This window comes from Temnothorax nylanderi, unplaced genomic scaffold, assembly GCF_030848795.1.
Source record: "Temnothorax nylanderi isolate EJ_2023f unplaced genomic scaffold, tnyl_v1.0 TNYL_tig0132_pilon, whole genome shotgun sequence".
Lineage (NCBI taxonomy): Eukaryota > Metazoa > Arthropoda > Insecta > Hymenoptera > Formicidae > Temnothorax > Temnothorax nylanderi.
In genome coordinates this window covers 427,465-453,078 of record NW_027249194.1, presented here as the reverse complement: position 1 = coordinate 453,078, position 25,614 = coordinate 427,465, and the positions used below count along the sequence as shown (strand labels likewise).

At 35.1% G+C, this 25,614-nt stretch overlaps 6 protein-coding genes across 9 annotated transcripts; 3 read left to right on the top strand and 3 right to left on the bottom strand.

The window, feature by feature from the left end:
- The first annotated feature begins 1,413 nt into the window (after positions 1–1,413).
- LOC139776915 (homocysteine S-methyltransferase YbgG-like) lies at positions 1,414–2,911 on the top strand. The gene has a single exon (XM_071713955.1). The coding sequence runs from the start codon at positions 1,818–1,820 to the stop codon at positions 2,769–2,771; it is 954 nt and encodes a 317-aa protein (XP_071570056.1). The 5' UTR covers positions 1,414–1,817; the 3' UTR covers positions 2,772–2,911.
- On the bottom strand, positions 2,774–7,445 carry LOC139776913 (uncharacterized). Of its 2 annotated transcripts, XM_071713951.1 has the most exons (10): positions 6,954–7,445; positions 5,940–6,113; positions 5,554–5,809; positions 5,098–5,202; positions 4,821–5,005; positions 4,450–4,680; positions 3,956–4,021; positions 3,539–3,683; positions 3,271–3,448; positions 2,774–3,154 (listed from the first exon to the last, which is right to left on the bottom strand). In XM_071713951.1, the coding sequence occupies exons 1-10, from the start codon at positions 7,032–7,034 to the stop codon at positions 3,025–3,027; spliced, it is 1,551 nt and encodes a 516-aa protein (XP_071570052.1). In that variant the 5' UTR covers positions 7,035–7,445; the 3' UTR covers positions 2,774–3,024. The 2 variants fall into 2 exon arrangements, with proteins under 2 accessions (XP_071570052.1, XP_071570054.1); XM_071713953.1 differs by lacking the exon at positions 4,450–4,680 and having other exon boundaries at positions 6,954–7,254.
- Positions 7,425–9,148, top strand: Pomp (proteasome maturation protein). Its single transcript, XM_071713956.1, has 5 exons — positions 7,425–7,565; positions 7,926–8,026; positions 8,494–8,554; positions 8,638–8,813; positions 8,905–9,148. The coding sequence occupies exons 1-5, from the start codon at positions 7,563–7,565 to the stop codon at positions 8,990–8,992; spliced, it is 429 nt and encodes a 142-aa protein (XP_071570057.1). The 5' UTR covers positions 7,425–7,562; the 3' UTR covers positions 8,993–9,148.
- A 149-nt stretch (positions 9,149–9,297) lies between these two features.
- LOC139776914 (homocysteine S-methyltransferase YbgG-like) lies at positions 9,298–11,839 on the top strand. Its single transcript, XM_071713954.1, has one exon. It carries the CDS (start codon positions 10,066–10,068, stop codon positions 11,071–11,073), a length of 1,008 nt encoding a protein of 335 aa, XP_071570055.1. The 5' UTR covers positions 9,298–10,065; the 3' UTR covers positions 11,074–11,839.
- Positions 11,473–17,322, bottom strand: Leurs (Leucyl-tRNA synthetase). The gene is made up of 16 exons (XM_071713936.1): positions 17,185–17,322; positions 16,722–16,931; positions 16,377–16,580; positions 16,123–16,284; positions 15,812–16,050; positions 15,500–15,725; positions 15,208–15,426; positions 14,649–15,102; positions 14,434–14,572; positions 14,081–14,351; positions 13,136–13,383; positions 12,818–13,049; positions 12,467–12,721; positions 12,176–12,391; positions 11,855–12,080; positions 11,473–11,731 (listed from the first exon to the last, which is right to left on the bottom strand). Exons 1-16 carry the CDS (start codon positions 17,185–17,187, stop codon positions 11,517–11,519), a joined length of 3,519 nt encoding a protein of 1,172 aa, XP_071570037.1. The 5' UTR covers positions 17,188–17,322; the 3' UTR covers positions 11,473–11,516.
- A 485-nt stretch (positions 17,323–17,807) lies between these two features.
- Argrs (arginine--tRNA ligase-like protein) lies at positions 17,808–21,537 on the bottom strand. 3 transcript variants are annotated; one of them, XM_071713937.1, is made up of 8 exons: positions 21,382–21,537; positions 21,102–21,251; positions 20,756–20,990; positions 19,388–19,812; positions 19,136–19,277; positions 18,782–19,044; positions 18,500–18,692; positions 17,808–18,406 (listed from the first exon to the last, which is right to left on the bottom strand). In XM_071713937.1, exons 1-8 carry the CDS (start codon positions 21,430–21,432, stop codon positions 17,832–17,834), a joined length of 2,034 nt encoding a protein of 677 aa, XP_071570038.1. In that variant the 5' UTR covers positions 21,433–21,537; the 3' UTR covers positions 17,808–17,831. The 3 variants fall into 3 exon arrangements, with proteins under 3 accessions (XP_071570038.1, XP_071570039.1, XP_071570040.1); XM_071713938.1 differs by having other exon boundaries at positions 20,762–20,990; XM_071713939.1 differs by having other exon boundaries at positions 21,449–21,491.
- Positions 21,538–25,614: the final 4,077 nt, after the last annotated feature.

Below are 25,614 nucleotides of genomic sequence, written 5' to 3'. Positions count from 1 at the left end.
CAAACAAAATCAAAATAATAAAATTTATATTATATATATATTATATGTACCTATATACGTATGATAAAACACATTTATATATAAATATACATATATCAAACATCCAATCTCCATCTCAGATATAAATCAGCGAATGCCCTCCATGGCTCCATGTAGTAATATTCAATATAAACATTCTTTCCAATTCGTTGGAGATTTCAGATCCAATTGGATCTTATTATACCTAAGAATTATGCCTGAAAATTCATGCTATTTTTTATCTATTTTTATCTATATTAATTTGTCGATCATTATTCTGGATAGATTGACCCAATCGTTCGTAATAAAATAGAGGATTTTCTACTCTACAACCCCAACTAACGATCAATTAGCTATGGTCAACGTTAATAAATGCACATAACTGTCTGGTTTTCTTTCAAGTTTTCCTGATTTACCTGGAACTTTATTTGTAATAAAATAGTACTTATAAAATCGTACCTCAAATCTGTCGAGAACAGATTTTGAAAGCGTCCGTTACAAATTTTGTCGATAGAATGCCAACAAAAATATAACAGAATATATAGACAGATTGACTGTGAGCAGAAACTGAGCAAAACTTACCATTTTGTAATCATTTAAGTAATGTATTCTATTTCAATGTTTACGACATGATTCTATTCGGTTTCTGCCGACAATCTGCTGTCAGATTATATCGACAGACTTTGCCACTTGCCAGCAAAACTAGAGTTTAATGCGGACACAGATGATATCGGATCTGTTGCAATATATCAGAGTAAATCTGCTGCCAATCTCTATATCGTCATACTGTGAACATTTTTGCTTATTGGGATATACATATGTATGTATGCTTTGTCCGCGAAGAATCCTTCAGACGATCTCACTAAAAGTATAATTAATCAATTTTTAAATGAGCGATTATACCGATTACAAAAACCTAAATCTTTATTTTTTATATTTTTCTATTTTTAACGAAGATTTTCGTACATTATTTTGTCGAATATCTCTAATATGAGCTTTTTCCGTCTCATATCTCTATTGAGCCATTTTAATATTAATCGTTGCATCGTCGCTCATCAATTACTGATTAGCAATTTCCGGGAGCAATATTGATTCATCACGGTAATAATGATCACGACTAATGGGGAAATAGTTATTAAAATCCATTAGATAAAGATTATTAGCTTTCTTCTAGTGTTATTTATTGTGTTGTTCCGATGACGACCGATGACTATATATATGCTCAAAATACGTAATCTATTTAGATTGCATTCTCGAACTTTGCGTTAAATTTGTCTCGCGAGGTCAAACGGTCAATTCGAAAGATATAAACGTTTACTCAAACATACTGGCCAGACCATGTTCTATCGATACTTTTCTGTTTTCGTCTTTCACGGGGTAATTGATAATAAAGTGGCGACGTTGTATCAGCGCCAGTCAGATATAATGCGCACGATATGGTGATGTACGACTCTAGCGCAATGCGCAATCCGGAAGAAGCGACTATTTAGTCGCGTCACGACGACACGCACTTGGATGATGAACAACTATATCTAAATGTGAATACGCGATAACGCCGATAACGATAAAAGTTATCCCAGACAGTTATCTCCGCGAAGAGTGTACAAGGTCCGCCGCGTTGAACCGTTGAACCAGCTTCTTCTAGTATCATGGAGCACGCATTAAGCGATCGATATGCAAACTGTACATTTGTATTCATCGCAGTAAAATTTTTGTGTCGTTATGACAACGGTGTAGTGGGCTTGTCGTACGGGGCTTCGAGAAATTAAATTTCTAAAAAAACGAGAAAAAGAAACATCATGTCGGAGATAAAAGTGCTAGATGGTGGTTTTTCCACGCAACTGTCCACCCACGTGGGTGAGAAGATCGATGGTGATCCTTTGTGGACCGCACGTTTCCTCATAACCGAACCGAAGGCTGTCTTCGCTACTCATATGGATTTCTTACGTGCCGGTGCCGATATTATAGAGACCAACACGTATCAAGCGACCATCGACGGTTTTGTAAAATATCTGGGCATCACGGAGGAAGAGAGTCTCGAGATCATCCGTAAAGCTGTCGATTATGCTAAAGATGCCGTGAACGCTTACATTAAAGAAATAGAGGATGATGAAAACGTGAGGAACCGAAAGCCATTGATCGCTGGATCTTGCGGTCCTTACGGCGCCTGCTTGCACGATGGCTCAGAATATACTGGTTCGTATTGTGCTCGTGTATCGCGAGAATTTTTGATCGACTGGCATAGGCCTCGCGTACGCGCATTGCTGGAGAAAGGTGTTGATCTATTGGCGATAGAAACGATACCTTGCGTCCGCGAGGCGGAGGCTGTAATCGATCTACTCAAGGAATTCCCGAATACGCAGGCATGGCTAACATTCTCCTGTAGAGACGATGGAAAGAGCTTGGCAGACGGCAGCGACTTTCGAGAGATTGCCGTGAGATGTTACAAAAATGCCCTGCCTGGACAAATATTAGCAATCGGCGTTAATTGTATTGCTCCACAATTCGTTACCACCCTGCTGCAAGATATCAATAAAGGCAAATCAAACGATCTTATACCATTGGTGGTATACCCTAATAGCGGAGAAAAGTATATAGTAGCTCAAGGATGGACGAAGGAAGGAGAAGCTCCCTCTTTGCACGAATTCATTGACGAGTGGCTGGATCTTGGCGTTCGTTACATCGGTGGATGTTGTAGGACATACGCGACGGATGTCAAACGAATAAGATCTAAAGTGGACCAACACGGCTAACATAGACATGTATTTGCAAATTTAATAATCGTTGAGAGGATATGACTTTACACAATTTTTATAATAATATGATTTTATAATTATATATTAAATGCTTCCACACAAACGCAAAATATATATTATAAACACATAAAACATGATTAGATGAATAATGCATCCAATTTTTATTTCCATCTCTGAATAAATATGTATATGCACTCCAATATGCACTACACTAATATTATTTAAAATAATATCGATTTGATAGAAACAATTATAGTTTTGGATCTATTTCATCTGTAATTCTGATGGAATATGGCACGTCATGTATCGTTGTATTACTATGAAAATGACCACGTCGTTGAATGACATCTTTAACTAAATTCTGCTTGCACGTCATCCATCTAAAATGAAAGCCAGAGGGAATAGTACAAGAATTTCTATAAATCATCAAGTCAATCGATAATTAGAAGAAATCTGAGAATGTGACTGAATATATGTTTGATATAATTTATCGTACTTCCGATTTAAGAGAAACTCATTGAATAACTGTTTCTTAGTTGGGTATTTTGAGTCCATAAACAGTTTCACACGCCCCCAGATATTGGCACGATTGTGCTCGAACAACCAATAACGCGGGATGAGAAAACATCGCACTGGTGTAATCGCTACGATTCTTCGATGAAGCATTTTCTCGCCTAATTGATTAAACATTGACTTATTACATCTCACAATGCATTATAGGTAGGAAAGTAATACGAAAGTTGCGACTAATATGTGTTTCTCACCTAAACCGAAACATGCACCCCGGGAGAAAATGCATATTTGCATGAATATGGTACGAACATCATTCGGATAATGTAATTGAGATGTAACAGACGGTTCTCGCATTAATATCGCCGCAATATCGGTAATTTTGTGCCACCCTTTAACCTTAATTTTGCAATATTTATTAACACACGCGCAAATATATCTACCAATTGTCCAAAATTATACTGACAAATAAAATCAAATTTATCTCTATACGCATAACCGTTTCAATGAGCTTATTACAGGCAAGCAAACCTCAATAATTTACTTACAATTGGCTAGCTATTTTAGAGCGTAATAAATTTTCGCGACAACGTAATTCGACCCAAGTAATACTACTGACAATGAGAATAATAGAATAGTAAAAAGAAGAATGGCGTATTGTGAATACTCACGACGTCCAAAAGTGTGGCGGTAACGATGCTTGATCGATCGACTTCGTCTTGCGTTTCAACAGATCTCTGTAATAATAAATGAAATTGATAAACACACACATTCTCTTTGTTATAAATTTTTATAATCGGACAGTGTGAGATATCAAAATGTTTGCAACAACGATTTAAAAAGTTGTCTTGATTATGTACAATCATTAATTAGCAATAATTCAATTCAATTCAATTCAAACAAGTTACTGTTACATATGATAAACAAAACTTTTTGTGCATTTTTGTGCGACAAGTGCAAACTATGTTCGTCGTATTAAAATTCGTATTAACGCAGAACGCAGTTATTTAAAACATTTTCTTAATATTGAAAATTGATGAGCCCGATGCGTGTACGCGAATGCATTGGCGTGATTGGTGTATCTATCGAAGAAGGTGCAAACGCAAAAAAAAAGCAAAAAAACAGTATATATAAGAGAATAAAGTTTTCTTTTCTTAATTCGTACTGGAATGGATTTGTCAAGTTGATTCGATTCAAGCTCGACAGATTCCGCAATCTGTCTCGACACTCTTCGTGATTGTTTTTGTGGACCAAAATTTTCGGAATCATATAATTCGTATTGTGTTCCATGATAAGAAGAACGTTCGCGAACGAGCATATGCTCAATAAGGCGACATTTCCCACTCAAAATAAAATGCACGTAGTTCACCATGCCTCTTCCATCGCCTAATAAAACCTTTCAAATTAATTCGTTAGTATTTTCTGTATACTTAATTATCAGACTTGTGTCTTACTTTTGAGAAATTCTTGAGAATGTTGAACAATATTGAAATCTTATCATAAGATGATTATTGCACCGCCCCCCAGGTCATTTACCTCATTAGGCTTAAAGTCCTTCAGTTTACTCAGAATGCAACACTCTCGTACCGTCTCTTCATCCCACAACTTGAAATAATTAAAATGAACCAACGCATCGCGGAGAACGTCCCACTTCTTCGTCAAACTATCACGCAATATGCTATCAAAATCGTCCCGAGTAATTAGAAGCAAGTCGATCGATGCTAAATGGTATTCGTAAACGAGAAATGGTATAAATTTTGATGAAAGATATATATATATATATATTGTGTTGTCATAATTCATTTCTACCAACTTTTTGTGATTATGGTTGATGTTCTCGACACCGTGTGCAATAATGCAACTTCGCCAAACATGTCACCTGCATGCATGATTCCCATATCTACAACTTCCTCATTACCTATAACGGAAAATATACCTTACGTAACTAATATAAGCTACATGATTTTTCTTTGAAAATGATCCTCGTTCACAGACATATAAATTACCTTGAAAGATTAAGGTTGTGAAAAAAAAATGATAATGTAAATTAACAATAAGAAAAGATTAACGTGGTATTCATCAGACGTTATAAACTAAATGGAAAATGTCGATACATCTCGTATCTCTGTTTCATGTACAAAACAGAGCGAATGTTTTCCATGTATAATATCTAATACAATAAAAATTCTTCCCAATTCCCAAGAGATTTCCAATAGGATCTTTTCGTGCCCAAGATTGCATGAAACTTTGTGCTAGTATTCTTCCTCACCTGTTAATTCATTGATCGCTACTTTTGACAGATTGACTTCACCATTTATAATAAAATAAAGATTTTCCGCTCTACGACTCTGACGAACGATCGTTCGATCAGCCGGTAAATACTGATAAATACACACAGTTGCCAGCTTTTCTTTCAAGTCCTCCGGATGCTTTGTGAATGCGTGAAATTTTGTTATAAGGTCATATATGTACGCTTTGTCAGCGGAAGATCTTTCAGATGGTCTCACTAACAATATCGATCGATCCTTAAATCAAGCAGTACATCTTTTACGCATTACAATATACTATAAATCTTTTTATTTCCATTTACTCCTTTTTCTATCTACTTTTGGCGCAGGTTAGGTTCTAAGCACTTGGTCGAATTTATACAAATACCTTTAATGTGAGCAACTTTTTTTCTATTTTGTGCCTCTGCTGAGCCATTTTAATATTAATCGTCACATCGTCGCTAATTTCCTCGATTATTGGTTCCTCTGTTATCCAATCCATATACTCCAAAACGCGCCGCACAGCCGACCGAAACAAATAACGACCTTTTAATCTATCAGGCTAAGTAAAAATAATTATGTATCTTTGTCTCTTGTTCTTTCTGTCTCCATTTTTTTATTTTAATAATTTTAAAAATTAATTTATAATATATAATGATAAATAATTCTAAATCTCTTAAATAAGGCTATTTTTCTATATATTATATTATAGCGTTTTCGACTGGGCCCCGCCGGGTTTCAATCAGTTTCAATCCAACCCGAGTTGGGTTATGACGTCACATGCTGATTGTTAGCGAGCGCGCCATGTAGCCGTGTATGTATGTATGTACATACATATAAAGTATACATCCTGGAATGAGATTGAAAATTTGAAAATTTAAGATATTATCGTAAAATAAACATGCGGTGAAAGTTTATGATATAACTGAAAGCTTATTATTATTTAGACACTGAAGGAATTAATAATAGCTCGAGAATAAGCCGGGACTCAAACTGGAATAAGTTTCCATAAATTCCCTCCAGAATGTCGCCGCTCGTGTACATATATACATACAAAAAGTACAGACGCGCGCTCGCCGCGGAAGGTTAACTCTATATAACTATCAAATTAAAAACTCAATTATAAACGCGATATTATTCTTTTTTTTTTCACATTAAATAAATAAGAATTACCACACTTAAAATATACAAAATAATTTGTAAATATAAACATTTTAAATACAAATTTATTTTTGTATATTTATATATAGCTGCTTCTCTACAATTAAAAGATCTTTTACAATACACACACAGATTGTGAATAAATTTGTTAGAACTTTGTAATAAAAAAATTCAGAAAAATTATATGAGATCGTTCTTCGAAACGTCATGTCATCCTATAAAGATTATTTTTTCTTCTTACCCTAATCAGAGTCTTCCTAGGCAATAATTTATATGCGAGCGACTGACGCAAAGAACTTCTTCTTGCCTTGTACAGAGACATATCAGGATAGAAAAATATGAAATTTTATTTTGTCTACAAATTTTATCACTGATTTCTTGATTATTACAAGTACGCGAGGTAAGCAAAAACTGTCGCAAGTCACAAGACGCAAACTGACGTTGGGTGAGTGAATTGTTTGATCGATCGCTAAAATCAGGAGCTCCAACCTCCACAACGCCTCCACTTGCATAGAGGAGATAATTCAAAAAACGTCGCCGCTCGGTGGCGCGTTCGTAAGCGCAATCTCATTTGAGAAAATGACAAAATATGGTGGAACCAATAAGATTCTCCCATGTCTCTCTAAAACCACGTCTTCGACCTATGAATACCGGCCTAGAAGAAGGCGCGCGTCGCAGAAGTTCCGTCGAGATTTCGTGAGTTTTCGAACGCCCGCGCCGTGACGTGACAAGATTCTTAACCTTAACCACCTTAACCTGATTCTTGCAGAGTTTCTGTGGATTTCAGACGCATCGTTGTTTTTGGGTCGTTTTCTCGGTGCGAATTCTATTGTGACTTCAAAACGATAAAATGGTAATAATCGACCGTGTTCTTTTGAGCGGGGCATGTTGAGCGGACAGTTTAATTATCAGTTTTAAGATTATTTCATACGATTCGTCATACGGACAGGTTATGTTAATAATGACGGTTGATTTTGGTTGTTTATTCTACCGTGGACTTTCGTAAATCGTAAATCGTTAATATCAATTACACGTAATATTGACAATTAAAAAGTACTAAAACGTATTTGTACCTTGCTTTATAAAAATAGTTTACCGTGCGGTTTTCAAGCCAATTCTTATCTACTACTGTTTTGTGCGAAACAGTATAAGAAACTGGACTCAACGCAAAAGATTTTATCTCTATTGCAATAGGTAATTGTTATAATTTTAGAGCTTCGGTTTGCCGTCAATTATACCCAAGCCTGCCGTACCCGAGCGATTCAACGTTAAAAGTGGAACCAACTATGACCTACCCAATCCTATGGTGTCGGGGTATGAAGATTTAATTAAATTTATTGGAAAAACCCAAGTTATAGAAATTAACTAACGCACCATCGGAATAATTAATTTAAATCAGAATTTGCTTTACCATCTTTCAGACACGGTAACGGTATCTGAATTGTATATAGATACGTTTACCGTCTAAATTTACATTGAGGATTTCGCTACGGTAATCATACGTAACGTCAATGGTAATCGTAAATCTTATTCTCTCGAAAATAACATTGTTGGACATTATCTGAATAGCGTTACAGTGAACAATGTGTATGGACAGTTTTGCCTTTCAACCGATAATGTAAATTTAGATGGTGAACGTATCTATATAATTTAGATACATTTACCGTATCTGAAAGACGGTATTGCCGTTGCAAAAACTTCTTTTATACATATATAAATGTTTGATATAAAATAATACGGTTCTTTTAAGGCAGCTTTTAGCATTAATCTTGTTTGTTTAGTCTGTCAGCAGTCAGACAGAGCGTTGGTTATGCACATCCCTTGGAAGCTTCAGAGAGAAATGTAAGATTCATTGTGTATTCTATTAATATGGACAATTTTAAAATATGGACAAACAGCAAATTGTAATTGCATTTATGTTTTAGTATCAAAAGAATCAAGATCGCATGAATATGATATTGCTTAGGAATACGCAAGGATTACACGCACCGTTGCGCATAGCGATGGAATTAAAAGCTACTGAGAAGATCGGAAGACTTCCATTTTTACCATCGTCTAACGTGATGCGAGATATTTTGCTTGGACAGGATCAAGATATAGGGTATTTATAGCCTATATCTTATTATTGATCATTATTGCAGATCCGACCTGTATCCGACGATTTTTATTTGTCTATACATTATTGTTTATAGATTTGAAGATGTATTTAATACGCCCGAATTCAGGGAACAAATGGGACAGCCACATGCCGTCGTAGAAAATCACCTCGGAGTATTGTAAAGTTGAAGGTTGCAAAAATTTGGTCTTGATAAAAAATAAAACCTTAATACGGACTTGATATCAACTAAATTAATTCTGTATAATTCTTACAAGTTAAATGTATTACACTCTTTCTTTCTGGTGGTGTTTTAAAAATAAATGTCGATAGTGATGAAATGACACATTTAACACATTCGTATACCCGATAAAGATAATATTGATATATTTAGTTAACAAGAGCATTAATTTTAATATAAATATAAAAATATAAAAAAAATTTTCTGCGTAAAAAGTGAAGTTATTAGGTTAATTCAAATCATTTAGCTTTATTATTGTTATTCAAACTGGGATTTAATAGTGTATCTTGAAATAAGGTGAAAATTACAAAAGTGAGCAAGTTCACTAGCGTATCTACGATTTTATTTGTCGAAATCTAGTAAAATCTGTTGCACTTTTGTAATTTTCACCTCGTTTCAAGATACATGATCGCTGTATATATGTACTGGGGACTGGGGCTCGATTCTTGAATTCATTCGCAAGAGAAACGTATGCACAAATTCTGCTATTACAGAAAAGTTATCGCATATGGCTTTTAGCCAATCAACTTGCAACTTGCAACGTTTTTGTAAAAGCATAATTTGCGCATATGTTTCTCTTGCGAATGAATTCAAGAGTCGAGTCAGTCGAGGCCTGTGGCCTGCCCATAACAGTTAATCAATGCTAGATACTGTATTTTCATTCAATTATCAACTAGAAGCTTTACCACGCGATATTGCGAATAACTAGGTACATAGTATTATTTCCCAATTTGAATTCATATAAGAAAATTGTACAAATTTTATTAAAATTTATTTGATAATAAGCGATTACATAAAGAGATGGATTTGGTCTATTAAAATTGTCTTTTAAAATTGTGTTATTGTGCAAATCTTAAGAACTTTGGGCTGCGTTCCAGAACCACGCGGCTAAGAGTGTGGTTTTGTAACGCTGAACGCAGCACCGGCAGCACGCAGCCTTGAAACGTGATATCAAGGCATCGAGCGCCAAGCGGATCTTCCGCGACCACTCGCTAACCTAACCTAACCGGTGTTAATATGTGCACGACCAGCACGACTATAGAAATTTTGGACGGCGGCTTTTCCGGGCAGCTGTCGCGGCACGTGGGTGCGAAGATCGACGGAGACCCGCTGTGGACGGCGCGATTCCTCGCAACCAATCCCACTGCCGTGTACGCCACGCACTTGGACTTTTTGCGCGCCGGCGCCGACATTATCGAGACTAATACCTACCAAGCGTCTGTGCCTGGCTTGACAAAGTATCTGAACATAAGCGACGGCGAGAGTCTGGATTTGTTCGCCACGGCAGTGCACTTAGCTAAGAAAGCTGTGGAGGATTACGCCCAAAAAGAGAAACTCAGCGTCGAATGCAGACCTAAGGTCGCTGGATCCTGTGGTCCTTATGGCGCTTATTTGCACAATGCGTCTGAATATACCGGCTCCTATGGAAAAACCGTGTCCCGACGAGAACTGATCGACTGGCACAGACCACGCGTTAAGGCACTATTGGACGCTGGTGTTGATCTGTTGGCTCTGGAAACTATACCCTGCATCGAGGAAGCGGAAGCCTTACTGGAGTTATTGAAAGAGTACCCACACGCTCGTGCATGGCTCTCGTTTTCCTGCCGAGATTATCAGTTCATATCGGACGGCAGTGTATTCCGGGAAGTAGCGCTGCGTTGTTATCACACTTTGCCGTCGCAAGTCGTCGCGGTTGGCGTCAACTGCATCGATCCGAGGCACGTGACTCCCTTACTACGAGGTATCAACGCGAGCGCATCGTCAAGGCAGGCGCATGAGGCGCATCGTCAAATTCCCTCGGTGCCCTTGGTGGTGTATCCCAACAGAGGTGGCAGTTATTCCGCGACCAACCAATGGACCGCGGTCCCAGATGATCGTTCCCTCAATCTGCCTATATCGGAATGGTTGGATATCGGGGTTCGTTACATCGGCGGTTGCTGCAAGGTCTTCGCTGAAGACATTAAGACGATACGATCGGAAGTGAATCGATATCGAGCAACGAAAGCACGCGCCAGCAATGAGTAAACGCCTGAATGCAAGCAATGAGTCTCTTCGTGGTCTCTGCCCGTCTTCTGGCCGTCTGCCGATGCCAGTAATCTCTGAATGCCTAAGATACAGTTTTTACAGATGTCGATACACATAAACTGCTCAAAAACAAAGATATTTATCTTTTTTATTTTATCGATTACTACTAAAGATAGGTGCATTCGTTACAAAATAATTTGCGGAGCATGAGTTTGAAAATTGCAGTTAACGCAACATCTCTATTGGAGTTACGGAAAACTTGCACGCTCGGTACATATAAAAGTTAAAAAAATTAAGCATATATTTTTTTATAAACAGAGATATTTGCTATTTTATTAAATACTTACTAAATTTCTTAATATTTTTTTATTTATTTCATAAATAAATGATTATACTGACTCAATAATAAAATGTTTAATCGCTAGGATCCAGTGTGTCATTTATTATTCCAGAGATTTATCAATATATATTAAGGATTCGCCTACTAGATAGGTTTTACCCGCTACGCTGACTTCGACGCTTTCCGTTTCTGTATTTACGTTAAATACAGAATCCCGTGGAAGTTCAGTTTTTCCTTTTAAAATGTTTCCCGCTACTGGTCTGATTCTGGGTCCCAAATTTGGATCATTATACCGATATAAGACGATCGAAGCGGAATCTTGTGACAAAGAAAATATACATTAAGAAAATCATTAATGCGAACTTTTTGTTAATTGTGTAATTGAAAAATTGTATAAGAAATACATAATTATTATATAAGAAATTATATTTCCTTGTTTACCTTTTATATGCTTGTTTTGTTTTGCAATATAGGACACAATATCTGCAGCCGTTACAGTCGAAATTTCCATGGACAGTTCAAGTAAATTGCTACAACTTTGAGGATTAATAATACATATTGAAACTATGGGCTTTGCAAAAAAGTTCATGTACGGTGCACCTGGACAACATTCTTCTCTCGTCTTTTCTGGAGCTTCATCCGTATATTTAATGACAATATCATGAAGCTGGATAAATAAATAAAAATACAGTATAATACGTTAAAAAAAAAATATATATATATATATATATATAAAACGCAAATTATACGGTATTTGCTTACGCCTAATGTATTTTTGAGATACTCCTTGTTGTTTTCAAGTACATCGAATTCGTTAAAATCAAGGGTCAAATTCAGTGCACTGAGACCAACGGTTTCCATCTTTTCCTTGACGAGCTGCACGAACGGCATTACCCTTTTCATATATTTTTTCAGCTCAGCTTTGCCAGCAAACGCTGTAGAAAGCGCTTTATTGTCTGGTAATTTATTCTCATTTTTCTGTAATGTAGATAAATTGTTTAAAATACACAAAAAAAATTAATCATCGCATACTCAGTTGTCGCTACAACTTACCGAGTACATTTCCCTAATCGTTGTAAGGATGATACTTTGCCAAGGAGGATAAGTCTTAGCTACCCAGATAATCCCTTGTGTAGGTTTCTCTATGTCGGTGAAATCATTCTTTGCTCTAGACTTTTTTGGCGTCATGTAATTTTTTAGAAGAATTCTGAATGTATGAGCAGCATCCATTAGATATTCAGACGATTTTATTAAAATTTCGTTTATTTCTCCTACCGCAGGCCATTTTGCATTTAATATACTGCCATCCTAATAAACCACATTAGTTAATTGCAATTTTCTATTTATAGAAAGATTTTGTACAAGATAATATCTATAAATATTTGCTTCACTGCCAAAACTTACTTTCTCAAGTAAGTCTCCCCATATATATTCGCAAACATGTGGACAAATGGGAGACAGAAGAATTATTTGAATCTCGATATACTTTTTAATTAGATCCAGATTAACCATTGGACTTAATTGTAAATATTTATCTCTAGCTGTTTGAAATTCGTAAAATCCTGTCCTTAATGCTTCTTTATAGAGCATTTTCGAATAGTTTTCACCAGTCTCTCGTATTTTCAAATTAATTTCGCTACATCAAGTAAATGTGTATCATTTCAGTTCTGTAATAATGGTTTTAAAAAATAATAATAATAAAAAGGAAAAAAATTGAAATACCTGTCAAATACTTTATCATGAAAATCTTGCAATACAGTGTGGCAGGAGTGTTGATTCATAGTCAATATATCTTTGACCCATTCTATAAAATTATACAGTCTAAGAATTCCTGCATCGGCTGTACTTTCAATGAAATTAGCATCCTCTATCGAATCACCAGAATCAGCTAAACAGAGACGCATTCCATCGGCCGAGAATTTTTCTACAGCCTCGACAAGTGTTAAAAAGTTGCCCTCTGACTTGGACATCTGTGTGTTAAAACAATTGAAATTTTCAATTAAAAAGACGACAATCACTCGTTACAAGCAAAAGTCGTAATCAGATTCAAAAAGGCCAAGGACGAGTATATTTGGGTGTTGGTTGTTTTATTCAAGCGAGATTAATTATACATATTAAAATCCGTATGTTTCGACTTTACTCATTGTCAGTCATCATCAGCGGTGAATTATAATGAAACATATAACTTTAAGCGTCGTCTACAATGGCAGCAGGAGTATGCAGTAAGACGTAAGCGGTAAGCTATTGACCAACCACGGTCGATTATATTTGAATTGTAAAAATCCTATTACTCACTAACTTACTGCCTACGTCTTACTGTATACTCCTGCTGCCATTGTAGACGACGCTTTAAATCAAATTAAAAGCCAAGTCCATGATCAAGTATGTATATAAAGAAAATAAACAAGATAAAATAATAAATTGTCAAAATCAATGGTAATATCGGACTCACACTGTCAGCAGTATAAAATATTAAGAAATAACATCTTTTCCCCGCATATAATAAGTCATAAAATAAAATTGTGCTAATTTTAACGGTTGTACGCGCGAAACTGTGAATCCCATAAATTCGTGATGTCAAGGTGATCAAAGTCCGCGTTAATAAAGGTGTCACAATATTGAAATTAAAATTTGATTTGATACAAATTTTGAATAATTTTATATTACCTTTGCTGAATTCAGAAGCAGATGACCATTTGCCCTTATTCCTCGTGGCCATAGGTCAGGCTGATTTGGCCATATCGCTGTATGATTGTAGAGAAAATATGTAAGATGATTTTGTATCAGATCTTTTCCCGACACCCTCAAATCTACGGGATACCAATACTGAAATTCGTGCCTCATACGATCTACGAATACTTTGTCTATATTTGTCTCGGGCCATTTAGCGTCTTTAAAGAAGATATAATCCCATACTTGTAACGTCATATCGCAAGCTCTAACGGAAACGGTTATTGAAATATTAATAATCACAGAGATAAACAATACACGTATGTAACATCAACTTTAATCTTATTTACTTTATTCCAAACTCATTAGGTCCGTCTGCTTTAAAAGTTCCTCCTTGTAACAAATGCGCTATTGTATAATAAGCCATGTAAATAGTAGAATCTGACAGAGATTCTATCAACCAACTTTCATCCCATGGTAATTTTGTGCCTAAAAATACGAGAATTAAAAAAATGCTTACAAGCATAAATAATATTCTATACTTGATTTGAGATAATTTATTTACCAAGTCCATATGTTCTGGAACATGCGTGTTCGTGTAACCAATCGAAGCAAGCAAGGAAATTTTTTCTAACTTCATCGTGAAAGGTATCGAGATTCTTTAAAGCCCCAAGCGTTTCTTTTTTCCAGTTTTCTTCGCCATAATCCAAATACCATTGATTACATAAAGCCACTACGCATTCGTCATTTGATCTTGAAATAATAGTTTTTTCTGGTTCATAATAAATCACTGCTTCGCCACTGTTAACCATGTCTTTCTGAACCAGTTTCTTAATATCCTGTATCTTTTTGCCTTTATGTGGACCAACTAATAGTACGCCATCGTAAAATCCTTTCAAGTATGCTATCTCCTTTGCTTCTGCGAGTTTAACTTTGTCATTTTGGGACTGAATTTTTAACTGCTCGTATAATGTTACTGCTAATAAATTGCCAAATTCTGGAACTTGGATGATTGGAATCTAGTATAATATTAAGTATAATATGTGAAAGATTTCATGATTCTCTCTTGCCGATCGCGTTCACAGTTAAGTAATTCACATTATATTATACTATAATCTACTTACTGGATTATATGGCAACACCATCTCGTCGGTAATTCCGTATTTTTCTCTAAGCGGCTGTTTCTTTTTTAGATCGACTAATGCGGCATAATCGTCAGGAGAATCACTAGGGACGGAAGTTACGATGCCAGTACCTTTGTCTTCTTTTATCGTTAACATAGGTAACGTATAAATCACCTTATTAAATGTGAGGGGAGCTTCCAATTCCAGTCCTAATAAATCCTACAAACATTTTTTTATAAGAGAAAAATTTCGAAAAAATAACCAAATGTTTATTGAACAAACAAAATGGTACTTTGCCCATGAAGTTTCGAACAACATCTATCTTTCCCTCTTCTTTAAAGAAACCTTGATAGGACATATTCCTCGCCGCACGTTCTGTAGAAATATATACGTCCCCGCATGCTAAATTATACGCTACGTAGCTAATGTCTGGATGAACCCAACAGTTCGTTTGACCGTACATTGTCTCCGGTTTTAAAGTTGCAGCTACGAGATAAACTGATTTATCGTCGAAACTCCTACAAAATAGTATACCGCTTATTTTACGAATTCTACGAAAAATCCAAGTGAGTTTCAATAAAATAATATAATGTAAAAGCATTACATGATTTTCCGAGGACGTAGAACTTTCATTTTGATCAATGTATATTCCTGTGGTCCAACACCTTCACCGGAGGATCTATCGTGATCCATACAAGGTTGGCCATCTTTTGGCGAATAAATAGTGTATCTCTTTCCGTACTTGATTTTGTTTCTCGATTTCAAATGATGAAACTGCCAGCGTATAAAAGAATCATAAAATGAGTTTGCATCTGTCGTAATAAACGTTCTTCGCCAATCCACCTAGAATATTTAAAATCAGATATATGAAACTTGAAAAATTATGCAACAATAATTACTATTTTTTTAGCTTACATGAAGACCGATAGATTTTAAGTCTCGCACAGCGAGTGGTGGAAAATATTCCAACCAATATGCAGCGTCGGCAAACTTCTTGATTTCCTCATTTTGTAAGCCAAGGGTTTGCATAATCTGCCACTGATATTTAGCCGAACCAGCTTTGGCAACCGCCTTACTCTGAAATTAACATCAATCAATTTCGATCTTAAAAATATTTGTCGCGACATTAAAATTAGAATTAGAATTATTAGAAATTATTAGAATTTTACCTTTTTCCCCTTGCTCTTGTCCTTTGGGGCATCGTTCTCTTTTTCCACCATTTCAATTTCTTCGGGAAACTTGGGCGGATAACCATATATTTCCATTTCTCTCATCAATTTATCAGCACATGCTTTAATAGGCATACCCGTGCAATGAAAGCCAAAGGGAAAAAGCACTTTTTTCCCTAAGAGACGATTGTATCGAGTAGCAAACTGATATATAAATATACACATTTATTAATATATCCATATGTTTAAGACAAATGAGAATAACGGATAAAAAGAATAATAATAAGATATTAAAATGATATATTATATAAGAATATAAAATTGTAAAAACTCGGAGATATATACCTCAGACTTTGATAATGAGAAAGTATGACCGAGATGGAGACGTCCATTCATATAAGGATATGGAAAAGTGGCAAAAAATTTTTCACCTGGTTTCTTATTTAGGGTAGATGCATTCACTTCGTATACCTTCGCAACTTCCCATTTCACTTGCATATTTCTCTCAATTTCCTGAAGGTATTTAACCTTAAAAGTTCCTTTCCTTTCCGTTGCCTATTACACGAGATATCTTTTTTTAGCAATTGATGCAAAGGAATATATATCATTATAATAAATCGAATATATTAAACGGCCAGACAACATAATTATTTCCACTGCATTTATCACAATTGACAATTATGATTGTGAAACCCGGTAGGCAGGTTAAGATGCACACGAAGGTGCTTTATGCCCATGTATATATGAATATATGTGTAACGCAAGCAAAAGCAGCAAAATTCATTGTTCGATAATCATGTGTACTTACCATTTTAATTACGTTTATTGCAAATAGCAATAACTATAAATATTGCGCGATGCAAACAGATGCAAAATTGCGCGCAAGGCACGTGGAACGTGAAAGTGAAACCGGTGGAGTTCTGCCCCTTGTTCCGCCGTTCCGCCTGCGACCTGCGACCACGATCCGCGACTACGACGTCTACGACACTACATTTATGTACGTATGTATGTATGTACATACACATACAGAATAATGTATGCATGTCGCATGATGACGAAACATGTACAGGTATTGCAGTTCATTACACTATTACGGTATAAACATGTTGCTAAAAAGTGAATTGTACATACATACATACAATTCCTGAAGAAAAGTCATTTATTGAACTAATTCACAAAATTTTTTATTTACAAATTTGAAATTAATTAATATAGTGAGGATATAATAACATAAAACTTGATAATTTTCAAGTTTTTTTTCCAAGTATATATATAAGCATAATAAATAAAATATAGAAATAACGCCTAAGAGAAAAATCTATATATTCTTACATTTTATATAACCCTTTTTTATTAAATTAGATTTTAATATACTATGAAAATTAATTTTATTTATTCTTTTTTATATTTTATAATTGAAAGTACACATGGTATGGTATGTTCATTTTTATTCTTTTACATTTGTGCAACAGGTTTTAAACCCAATAAACTAAAGCATTTCTCTAGAACAAGCGCAGTAGCTTCCGCGAGCAAGAGACGCCCTATATTTACTTTTACAATTTCACCAGATTGATTCTTTTCCACGCAGTAGCATCTATCATAAAATTCCGTAAACGCGCATGAAATCTCGTAACAAAACTCGCACAACGGATGCAAGTATAGGTCCTCGTTAATGCCAAGAATTATGTCGGGAAATTTTAACAGTACTTTGGCCAGTTTCCATTCTTTTTCGTGCTCCAATGAGATCGGAATTTCGCGCAGGCCCTGTCGCAATTCGTCCTTTGTGATATTCGCCGTTCTGGCGATAGAACGAATTCGAGTTAAAGCATACAATAAATAAACGGCTGTGTTACCCTTATCTTCCAGCATTTTATCAAATGAAAATACATATTCGTGATTTCTATTGTGTAGTAAATCGGCATATTTTATGCAACCATACGCTACGGATTCTTGGGCTGCTTTTAGTTCGTCTTCGGACAATATCTTGTCGCGTTCTTTCTCTTTTAGTTTCTGCAGTGCCCTCCTCAAGCCTGAACGGCACAATATAGTAATTAACGTTTTAGAAATGAGATAAAAGAGATAACAACACCAAAGAACTAACAATTAATCTCTCGCTTTATTACCTTCGTCTAATAACTCGCTAAGCTTTACGGTGTCACCGGACCTTGTTTTAAATTTCTTCTTGTCTTCACCTAAGACAACACCGAAGCCAACATGATCCATCCTGTGAAAGCTCTTCAAGATACCTGCTCTTTTGGCACAACTTTCTAACATTTGAAAATGCAAAGACTGACCGGCATCTGTCACATATATCAACTGTAAAATTACGGAGATTTTATTACAAGGTAATTTATTGAGATGTAAAATAGGAATATGACGCTTATAGTGTGCAACATGATACTTGCCCAATCTGCCCTTTCCTGTTCGACACGATGCTTAATAGCAGCCATGTCGGACGTATCATATGTAAAACCACCGTCAGATTTTACTATAGTTAAAGGTATTCCACTACCATGTTTCTCTCCCCACATTATCTTCCGTCCATTATCTTCTTCGAGCATATTTTTTAATTCTAACTCTGCAACTATCGACTCCATATGCCTCTGATAAAATGATTCGCCTCTTTCTATTAATTTGATATCCAGTCGAGCATACACTTTCTCGAATTCTGCATCAAACATAAGAACAACATTATTCAAGTACTTTGTTTCTTCCAAAATGAATAATTATATATAAACACAGCTGTTTACCGCATTTACCTTGCCTAGATACATCACATATCATTTTCCATGCTTTTGTTATATCAGGCTCGAAAGCCTGCAATTTGACGACACACTCGTATGCACGTTTTTTGAATTCCTTATCTTCGTCAAATCTAGTCTTGGATTCTTTATAGAAGGTCTGTATGTGTACATAAACATATAAATAATTGGTATATATTTATTTAGAAAATATTTGTCACAATTGTCATTAAATGTCACAAAATATGATTATAGAATATGATTAGTCACCTGAAGATCCTGGATTGGAGGAGCAATGGTTAAATAGTTGGGAAACTTGTCTTGAAGATGCGCTATCAACATACCAAACTGTGTACCCCAGTCGCCTACGTGATTGAGTCTCAACACATCATGTCCCAAGTATTCCAACAGTCTTGCGATACTGTCTCCGATTATCGTCGATCTTAAGTGTCCCACGTGCATTTCCTTAGCAATGTTAGGACTAGAAAAATCTACAATTACCCTTTTCTTCTTAACATATGGAGGGACAACTTGGCCAGCCCATAACCAACTGCGCAAAACGGATTGTCCAAATTCACGTTTTAGATATACATTTATGAATCCTGCACCAGCTATTTCATATTTCTCGACAATGGAAAATACTTTTAGCTTGGACATAATTTCTTTAGCAACATCACGTGGAGTTAATTTGGTACCTGTAATAATAATAATAATAATAATAATAGTAAATAAAAGTAACATTAAACATGTATAATGTAATTATTTTATAATTTTACAAGTATTTATAATTAAGTACACTGTTGATAGATACAGAGTGTTAAAAAATTAAACTGACAAACTTTGATGGAAAAGAGAAGACTTAAAAATAAACATTTGTCAGTGCTATTTTTCTCTCCGACGTTTAGTTCCAACACTACTGCGCGATATGAAATAGGAGCTTGTTACTTGAGCAATGAACAAACATACGAGTGGAAAAATCAAATTGTGTTTTAATCTTGAACAAAAAACGTAACACGTACGTAAAAGTGATTTATTCTTTTTACGGCATAAATGCTAAAAAATTCCTCTATTAACTTCAATACAAAGACGACATTTTTAAACATTGTCTCATACGCTCTCAAAGAGTGCAAGGATGTTTTGAATCTGACAAGTTTTCATACATCTCCCAAACATGAGAGTTGTGAGAGTTAAGTCTTCGCTAGATTTTTTTCTTATGGGAACATATCAAAACTCTTATTTATTACGAGACTCCCATTAAAACAGAAGCAAAATTGGGCCGGATAACTGCTGCGGCAGATCAGATTCAAAACAGATTTCCCTCTTCGAACGTGTGAGACAATCGATGCTTCGACGATATCATCTTTGTATTGAAATTACACACTCACGTGCCAAAAAAACTGAGACAGTGCATGTCACCATACTTGTGCATTTAATAGTATCTTAGTATCTTTCACAATTGAAGTACTTATATAGGTAGATGTCTTAACAATTGTCATATCGTCACGTTGCTAATCGGATAAACAGGAGCATCTATGCATCGCTAGACAGGTTTCTAAATTTTTCTGGCACTCGAGTATATATGTATACCGTATAGTTTTAACGAATAGAATAGTGAAAAAATATTTTTAGGTAACCAACTTTTACCACAACTACTCAGTTGTTGTGCCAAAGGCATAGCACTGTTACACTGATAATCCCCGAATTTGGGATTAGAGCTAGTAGTCACTATCACTGGTGGATCCACTATGTCGGGATAAGCAGCACTGATAGCTTTATGAAAGACTGCGCAGAGATTATCTTTTATACTTATTGTATCTGCAGCTCCAAATAGCTCCATTCTATTGTCTAGTTTGTTCCTTTGCCGTTCCACAGTCTACAAAAAATTATTACAAAAAATAAACATACGCTAAATGGAAAAAAACCTTAAATTGAAAACTCTCTTGCAATAATAACGTAAAGTTTCTACGCTCTGTTAAAAGTCTACCCTTTTGAGTATTGTTATCCTGTGCGTCAACTTGGCGTTCTCCTGCTGCAACTTTTCGAACTCCTCCTTAGTTATATCGCTCGGAATGTCAGTCGCGATGCTCCGTTGCAGCGACTCGAGTTGCAGCTTTAGACCGAGTATTTCTCTCTCCTGCAATATTGGATTTGAATGGCATGTGCGAGTCAGAGTCATATAACCTAACCTCGTAACTATCACAGATTGACACAGATTTCTAACACAGCGGCACAGATGTGAAGAATCAATCGCTAAAGAAGTTTACCGCTATAGCCGCACGTTCGTTAAACAAGTCGATATCCTTTTTCGACATCATTCCAATGTTTCTTCACCTTTCAAGAGGCCTGTGGTCGACAACGTGGTCAGTCAGGTCAGTTCGTCAGTTTGAAAGAGACAATTACCATACACCAATGAGATAGAGATAGGCAACTCGTATCAAATATACCTGATGTTATACCAGGAAAAGCATGATACTTATATATTGATTATTTATTAAAAATGTAACTTTACATAATAGATTTTTGCGATATTAATAAACTCAATTATATATATTGTATACTGTGCGTGCAATATTAAAATTTAATTGCGTATTTTCGATTAATCAACGCTTTTATTAAAACCATCCATTTGACTCGCGTAGTGTCACATGATACCGGACCGCGACCGAAGATGCATCTTGGAATATTTCGTTATTAACGGGACGTGATAGACACGGGATGGACTGATTTCGGGACGACTGGCGTCACAACTTATTTAATTGGTATATATAAAAGTAAAGAGTAACCTTTATTAATTTTGCATGCATTATTTACTGCGATATATCTATCACGATATATCGTACACACGTATAGCCTATCGATTCAGCGCTCGGGTATTAATAATTTGTGAAAATACGTCTTTCGCGAATACTTGTTTGGTCGAAGGCGCGTCGCGCGTCGTGCGGGCAAGTGACGATCGCATTTTCCAATGTCACGAATATCGCGGATGTCTGTTAAAAATTAATATTAATTAGTAATAAGTCTATTCGCTAGAATGCATGAAATAACGATCGTAATCATAAGCGAGCGTATAGTATTTGATTTTCGAAATTTTGAAAATTCGTGATCGCGAAGTTGAGAGCGGGACGCGTAGCAACTTTTTGCGGCACTTGGCTTTGGCAGTTGGCGCGACAAGTTTCCCGCGCGGGGGATGACGCGTCTCCGCCATATTGATGACGTTCTCCTTCATTTCCAGATCGCGGCTCGCGGTGCGGCGCGGCGCGGCGCGGCGCGGCGGACGGACCGCGGACACGGAGAGGACCGGCTCCGGAACGAGTGCGGAGTGCCGTCGCCGTCGCGAGAGTTTTGTTTAATTGGTAAGTGTAACCTTTATTAATCTTGCATGAATTATTTAACGCAGCACCTATCGCGTATAGTATCGATTCAGCGCGATCGGGTGTAGTTATTTCTAAAAAATAAACAAGTATTTCGCAGTACTTGTTCGGTCGCGCGGACAATCGCGGACGATCGTATTTTCCATCTATTGCGAATATCGCGGATATTTACTATAAAAATATTAATATATGCCTATTCGCTATAAGAATGTAAAGTGGCAATCATACTGAAGGGCGAGCATGCAATATTTCCTACTCAAAGTACAGAAATTGTATAATCGCGAAGTTAAGAGCGGGATGCGTAGTGACGCCGCGCCGCGCCGCGGCGAGATTTTCGGTGCGAGAAGTTGATCGCGCGGGAGACGAAGCGCCTCCGCCATGTTAATTACGCTCCCCTTCATTTCCAGATCGCGACTCGCGACGGGCACGAGACGGATCGGCTAGGGCTACGCGGAACTAGTGGCGTCGCGAGAGTTGTTTAATTATAGTTTAATTGGTAAGTATATATAACCTTTATTAATCTATGCATGCATTATTTACTGTAGTATTTATCGAGTAGTATCCATTTAGCGCTCGGGTGTAGATATTTCTAAAAAAATACGTATTTCGCGATACTTGTTCGGCCGAAGGCGCGTTGCGCGGACAAACGCAAAAGTGACGCCGCGGCATTTTCGATGCGAGAAGTTGATCGCGCGAAAGTGCCTTCGCCTTATCACATATATGTTAATTACGCTCCCTTTTCATTTCCAGATCGCGACGGGCACGAGACGGATCGGCTGCGGAACGAGTGGCGTCGCGACTTATTTAATTGGTAAGTAAGTTATATACTTACAATTAGAAAATATTGCACATAAATATTGCACTGAGAAAAAAAATATTTATCTAGATTGCTATTTATTTAAAACAAATATATATACCTACATATATATATTAATTTAAAATTAAATACCTTTGTTAACAGGAAAATTAATATAAACAATGATAATTATTTTTTAAAAATTCCTCTATTCTACAATAATTTATATGATTTTACATAACATTATTTTGTTTTATTTGTTATAAAATCAGTTGTTCAATTATTAGATGGATAAGCTATAAAGCATTATGTATAAAAATTGGCGCTTAATAAAAATTAATATAATATCGTTATATATACATATATAAATATCCTGTATTAATTTTTTTTGCGAAAAAGAAATTTGTAGAAAAGCTTTATATTTTTAAAATGATAATATTTTGTTCTCAATACGATTTTAATTTTTCTTATACCTTCTTCATCATTTCAGCAATGTAACCAAGAATTAACTGTTTCCATAATTTTTTCTGATATCTATGCAACTATTTATCTTTATTAAGATACAACTCTAGATATAGATACAAGTATTTTATTTTTGTTGTCTAAATTCTATTGTCTAGGAAAAAACCTTAAAAGTTTTACTCTCTTTTAAGTTAAAACATTCAATATATTATTTTCAATATATTTAAATCAAGTATAGTTCGATAACTTTAAAACGTTAAAACTTTTAACCTTTAAAACGGGTCCTTATTTTAATTCTATTAATATTTTTATAGTTAAATAACCGTTAATTTCTATTTATCGTATTCTTTCTCTGTGTACCTGTGTGCGAGTGTAATAGCCTCAAACATATTAGCACACCAAATTAAAGAACGCAAAGCAAGTCCGATATGAAATATCTGTCATAATTTTTTACTGCTCATCCATTTTAACATAACGGATCCACATGAGGTTCTATATTTATTTTTAATCCAATTATAATGATACGTAAATATACATATATCTCATACAATTTTCATAGATCCGTTACCTCATTACCTAATAATACTTTTTGTCACTCACTAATCGACAGTGGAGTTATCAGCCACGTATGATTAACCACGATGATTCTGTAATATATAAACATAAAATTTAAATTAAAACGCTCAAAATATAATCAATAATTTAAAAGATAATTCTTACATGCATAGAATTTCTTAATGGCTTTTCACATTAAATATCTATTAAAATAATTATACATTTTTGAAAAAGAACCCGCACAAGAATAAATTTATATAAAATTTCAGATTAATTTTTTTCTCTAATTATTATTTTTAAATCATTGAAACAAAACGACTACACTGAAAAAAAGTTTTTTTTTCAGTGTAATTTTAGTACAAATAAGCAATAATGCCTACCGCAATGTTGCTCCAACGGCGCCCGATACCTTTCCTAGACCTCCTCAGTCTATCCTCCCGGGTTCTTCCATCTCAACTCTTTTTTTTACTCACACAGCAGAGGAGTTATATACAAAATTGATCTGTAACATACGAAAATATTTTAATAAAAGTAATGTCTAAAATAAATATGGATTTCTTGTTATAAGAAAAAGATAATGCTTATACTTAACATACACATATTTAAAAAATATTTATAGATACACGTATACTATGGGCCAATTCCTTTTAGTGACACAAGTCGACACAAACATCGTTCTATCCTTCTTGGCATTCAATGAATAACAAAGACAGAACGACACTTGTGTCGACTTGTGTCACTAAAAGGAATTGGCCTTATATTGCTCGCTTGCACTAATTTATAAAATATTTAATTTCTGACGAATATGTGATAGAGATTAAAAGAAACACATGCTTAAAATAAAAACAAAAAAATAACTTTTGCACGCAAGTTTTATTCGTAATTTCAATAAATTTTTAATAAAAAAATAACATCTTAATGACAATGCTTTTTTTAATCTGGTCCTCTGATATAATCTAAACTATTATAAATTTTAATTATTTATAAATTATTTAGGAATAGAAATATATATTAACAAGTAATATTTTATATGTATTTGTTGATATTAATTATGTCATAAATAATTTATTAAACATTTAAAAAATCTTAAAATATAATCTAAAATATTTTATTTATTAGACAATGTATTAAACATGCACTATACTGTATATTGTATTGCTTGTTTAATACGTTGTCTAATAAATAAAATATTTTAGATTATATTTTAAGATTTTTTAAATATTTAATAAATTATTTATGACACGATTAATGTTGACAAATATATATCAAATATTACTTGCTAATATATCAAATATTTCTAAATAATTAAAATT